At 57.5% G+C, this 4609-nt stretch overlaps 1 protein-coding gene across 1 annotated transcript; it reads right to left on the bottom strand.

The window, feature by feature from the left end:
• Positions 1–486: 486 nt before the first annotated feature.
• Positions 487–3747, bottom strand: LOC132237104 (armadillo repeat-containing protein 5-like). Its single transcript, XM_059701038.1, has one exon. The coding sequence runs from the start codon at positions 3718–3720 to the stop codon at positions 925–927; it is 2796 nt and encodes a 931-aa protein (XP_059557021.1). The 5' UTR covers positions 3721–3747; the 3' UTR covers positions 487–924.
• Between the last annotated feature and the right edge of the window lie 862 nt (positions 3748–4609).

Below are 4609 nucleotides of genomic sequence, written 5' to 3'. Positions count from 1 at the left end.
CTCAACTATTTCTACATCTAAAAACATTTGGGTATTTTATAATCAAGTTTTAATCTTCTAAACTAGATGATTCAGGGAAAATACTTAATCCATCAAAATGACTCCAAAGCATGTGCTTTTCAGATCACCCCCAAAATGGCATATAGTTTCCATCATGTTTAAATTGTAAAAGGCTTTGTGATTTATGACCGTTGGCTTATTTCCAGTTCCCTGAGTTGTCACTGCCATACTAAGGCCATCCTCCAAAGGACCCAACAGCATTTCGCAGGGATATGGGTGGGTTCAGATTAGTATGAATAACCAATGAATCTATTAAGTAATAGCAATAAGGTTTTTTATTTTTTTTAAATGTAACACTTTTTATTTAACTTCAAAAATATTTCAGCATTCTAAACACAGAAAAAAATAACAAAACTTTGCAAATTGTGTTTAGTACAGAAGGTTCTTGAACTTTCTCCCTTTTTTTGACAGAGCTGTCATTTTTATTTAAAATGTTAACTTCTTACAGTGCACACCTTTTTGGATGTGGAATGGAGGTATACAATGCTGTTGTAGATGGAGTAAATGCTTAAAACAAGACTAAAAAGGGTAGAGTAGGGTACAATCCTTGTTTTAAACTGCAATTCAGAAAAAATATAATAAGAATCATGGTGCCATAGATAGTTCTCGATGGTGTAGTTGAATATCCAACTCCAAAGTTTTAATCCCAATCCCAGAAGGCTGGGCTCTTCTCCATCTCGCAGTCCCCATGCCCAGACCTCGGTTTCAGCTTCTCACTCCTGAGTCTGCAGCCCATCATCCTGGGGCCCAGTTTCATCCTCTCGCCGGTCCTCAGTGATGACTCCTGCTTAGCCTCCTCCCCGTGCCACTCCAAGGGAGGCCTTCTTCTTGCCAATTCGTTCTTGGGTCCCCTCTGAGGGGATATCAAAAGTATAGGCTGGGACCCCTGCTCCCCACTTCAACTCCCATCACCACAGCCAGTAAAGCCTCAGTCAGGGAACCTGCTTCCTCGCCTGCTGCCTCCAACAGCCCCACTAAGGCCAGAGCCCGCTTCCGTGGGCACTGCCCCGGCCTCAGGATCCAGCGTGCACAGTGGGCAGCCAGCCGAGGCCGGCCCAGGCGGAACACCTCACCCACTGACTCTGGGCCACCTTGGGATCCCAGGTGGATACGGCCCACAGCCTCTTCCAGTTCCTCCTCCAGCCCCGGCAGCAGGAAACGGTCAGCAGCCTCCAGTGCCTCCTCTGCCTCTGAGCCCAGCAGGGGCTGGCCTGGCGGGGGAATGGGCCCCAGGGCTGCCCCACAGCCCCGGCAGCCGTGCAGGTGATGCATGACAGGCCAGGCTGCGCTGGGTGATAGGTCTCCGAGAGGTACCAGGTCCATCTGGGCTTCAGCAAAGCTGCCAGCTAGCAGGGCCTGGAAGAAAGGGGAGGCAGTAGATGAGGCAGCTCGCTGGGCGGGGAGCCGGAGGCCAGAGTCCAGGAGGAAGTGCAGATCCGGGGCTGGGCTGGGAGCTGGGCCCAGCAGAGGTTCATAGTGGCAAGGGGAGGGCGGGTCTATGTCCAAGGGGCTTGCGGATGGCGGGGCGGGGCTCACCGTGGGAGACACCAGGCTGTGGAGGCAGGAAAGGGAGTCTGCAGCAAAGAAGAGGAAGAGCGGGTGCGGGGCTGGCCGCGTCAGCGCCGAGAGGAGGAGTCGGAGGCCGCCCTGGTCCAGAAGTAGCCGGCGCCACAGAGAGGGCTTCTGACAAATGAAGGGCAAGGTCAGCGCACAGGCCACACGGTCCTCAGGACTCCCGGAGAGCAGCAGGTGAGTGAGGGCCCCCACTCCGAAGGGCGACTCCGCCTGCACCGTCAGGTTCCGCAGCAGCATTTCACCCAGCCCCCGGTGCTGGCTGCGCTGACCGGGGGGCCGGGCACGCAGCGTGGGCCAGTCGTCCGGGGCGACACCCAGCACCAGCCAGGCTCGCAGCAGCGCGGCACCATAGCTGCGCACGAAGGCCTCCAGGCAGGCAGGGTTGCAGGTGAGGCGCGCCAGGATGCGCAGTGCGAGCGGGCTCGGTGGGCCTGGTGCCTTCGTCACGTAGGCCAGCAGGCCGCCCAGGACCGGACCTGTCACCAGCGCCGCGCTTGGGTCTGGCGCCTGGGAGAAGTGTGAAAGCAGCAGCAGCGCTGGCCCCTCGCGGCCCCAAGACTCCTCGGTGGCAGGGTTGCGGCCTCGAGGCGTCTGCACCAAGGCTGGGCCCCGGGCGGGACTGGCCGCCTGGGCCTGCTCAGGGGGCGCAGGCGGTGGAGGAGGCCGTGGACAGCGCTCTGGAGACCGGTCCGGAGAGATGTCTTCCGGGCCTGCGACGTAGCCCTCGGATATCAGCCACGACCTGAGGCTTTGGAAGCTTCTGGCTTCTACCCGCTCAGGGGTCCGCTCCTCAGGAAAGTCCCGGGAAGCAGCTTCTTTTCCCTCTTCTTCCTCATCACCAAGCTCGCCACACAGCTGCCCGGCCAAGAGAGGCGCAAGCCCCAGAGCCTGCAGTTGGCCCAGGGCCCCTGTATCATAGAGGAAGCCCTCAAGGGCAGCCACGACACAAGGGTGCCAGGCGCTGGCATGAGGATCCCGCAAGAGTCCTATCAGCAGCTCCAAACCACCAGCATCCCGCAGCCGGGCTCGGTTGATGGCCTCCCGGCAAAGTAGGCACACAGCCCGCACCAGGGGCTGCTGGGAGGCTGGGCCCGCCCCACCGGGACCTCGGCGTTGCTGGAGCTCACCCAGCAGCACCTCCACACCACCAGCATTGCCCAGGGCAGGCCGTACCAGGCCCTGGGCACACAGGTTGGCAAGGATCAGGACAGCTGACTCGCGGACTGTCCCTTTGGGACGGGAGGCTAGACTGACCAGTGGGCCTAGTCCTCCGCCCAGACTTAGCTGCTCAGCACAGGCACGGGAGCAGTCTCGACTCAGCTCTAGGAGGGCACGGAGTAGGGCCAAGGTCAGCGCAGGGCCTGGGGCAGCAGCCAGCAGCTCAGCCAGTGGGCGCACTGCTCCCTGCTGTGCCAGGGCCAGGCGGTGCTGGGGGGAGTCCGCCAGGTTGCGGAGGGCGCGAATCACGCTCTGCAAGCAAGGTGAGTCCTGGTAGGCCGTCAGGCTCTTAATGAGTAGGGGAACAGCACCAGCAGAATGGATGTGCGCACAGCTCTCAGCGTCCATGGCTAAGTTGCCCAGAGCACGGGCTGCTTGGTTCTGGATACTGTCTGTCTTCACACACTCCAGAATAGTCACCAAAGACGGAATGCCTCCGAGTCTGCGCACTTCAGTCCGGCACGCCCTTTCGGTACAGCAGTCGGCTAGGATGCTAAGCGCCAAGTTCAGGGTGGACGAGGACGCAGAGGAGGGCGCGGGGCCAGCCGAAACCGCAGACTGGATCGACGAAGGGGCGGAGCCGGCAGAATGAGCGGGGTCGGTCGAAGGGGCGGAACCCGCTGCCACAGCCTTCCCTGGCCTTAGCAGCTCCAGAAGCGGGAGGAGTCCGCCGCGTGCCCGGAAGCGCTTAATTCCTCTCGTTGCCTTGACGTGGCGCGTGCGGAGAGCGAAGAGCGCACGGCCCAAGGGTGTCTCGTTGGTAGCTGTGTCCTTTGTCCCACCTAGACCCTCCCCGGCCGCCGCCGCGGTCAGCTGCGCGAGGCAGGAAGAGAGCGAGTTCGTAGGGGTTGATTTCGCAGATGCCATCTTGGCTCAGGCCCAAGGCTGCGCCCCGGTCTGGCCTCTGTTCTGAGGGAGCAGAACTGGAACAGAGGGACGTAGCCAAGCACCTCCTCTCTGAGGCTTTTTAAATAGCGCCACCGCAGTTAGTAAGCAAGCCGGAAGTTGTAGTTCTCGATCCCAGTACTCTGACTCTTGCACAGTCGCAGAAAGCAGTTGTAGTTCTCGGTCCCGGTACTCTGACTCTTGCACAGTCGCGAAAAGCACTTCGAGGGCAGGAGTTATCTAATGGTTGCGCGAGCCCAGGCGGTGAGTGTGGTGCATGCTCGGATATGTAGTCCACGCCAGGTCTTGCTGGTGTGTCTGGAGTTCCCAGACAGGCGACCCTGGAGTCTCAGTATCCGGCTGCGCCTGGTGATGTGGGTAGGCCGCCCCCAGGGTATCTTCACAGCAACCACCTTCTCCTTCTGGCTCGTCTCGCAGGTACCGAAGTCGGCTCTGAAGTAGAGAATCCTGAGCCGGGACCGAAGTGTTAAATACTTGAGGGAGGCGCCTGATTCGTCAGTTGAATGAGAGGATTAAACCAATAGAAACCATTGGCTGCTTCCTAGAGCAGGGGTGGGCACTCTGTTTGTCAGTGCGTGCCAAAACCAGCAAAATCTCTGACTCGAAATTTTACGACATGCCAACCCTAATTTTCTGAGAACATGTTACTCCTACTTGATATCTCTTAAGGTGTACGTATGTGAAGAACGTTGAAGAAATAATTAAATTTATTCGAGCAACAAAAACATAGCACATAATGATGAAAAACACATCTATTTTTTAATGCATACATGCTACATAAAACTATCCATTTATCCAAGATGCACCCACACTGAACTAAAAAATAAAAAAATTGATACCAAGAAAAAAA

This window comes from Myotis daubentonii, chromosome 6, assembly GCF_963259705.1.
Source record: "Myotis daubentonii chromosome 6, mMyoDau2.1, whole genome shotgun sequence".
Taxonomy (NCBI): Eukaryota; Metazoa; Chordata; class Mammalia; order Chiroptera; family Vespertilionidae; genus Myotis; species Myotis daubentonii.
Note: the sequence above shows the minus strand (reverse complement) of the source record. Positions and strands in the feature narration are given on the sequence as shown.

Coding starts and splice junctions, on each gene's coding strand:
- LOC132237104 (XM_059701038.1), bottom strand. CDS start 3,720: ATGGCATCTGCGAAATCAACCCCTACGAACTCGCTCTCTTCCTGCCTC.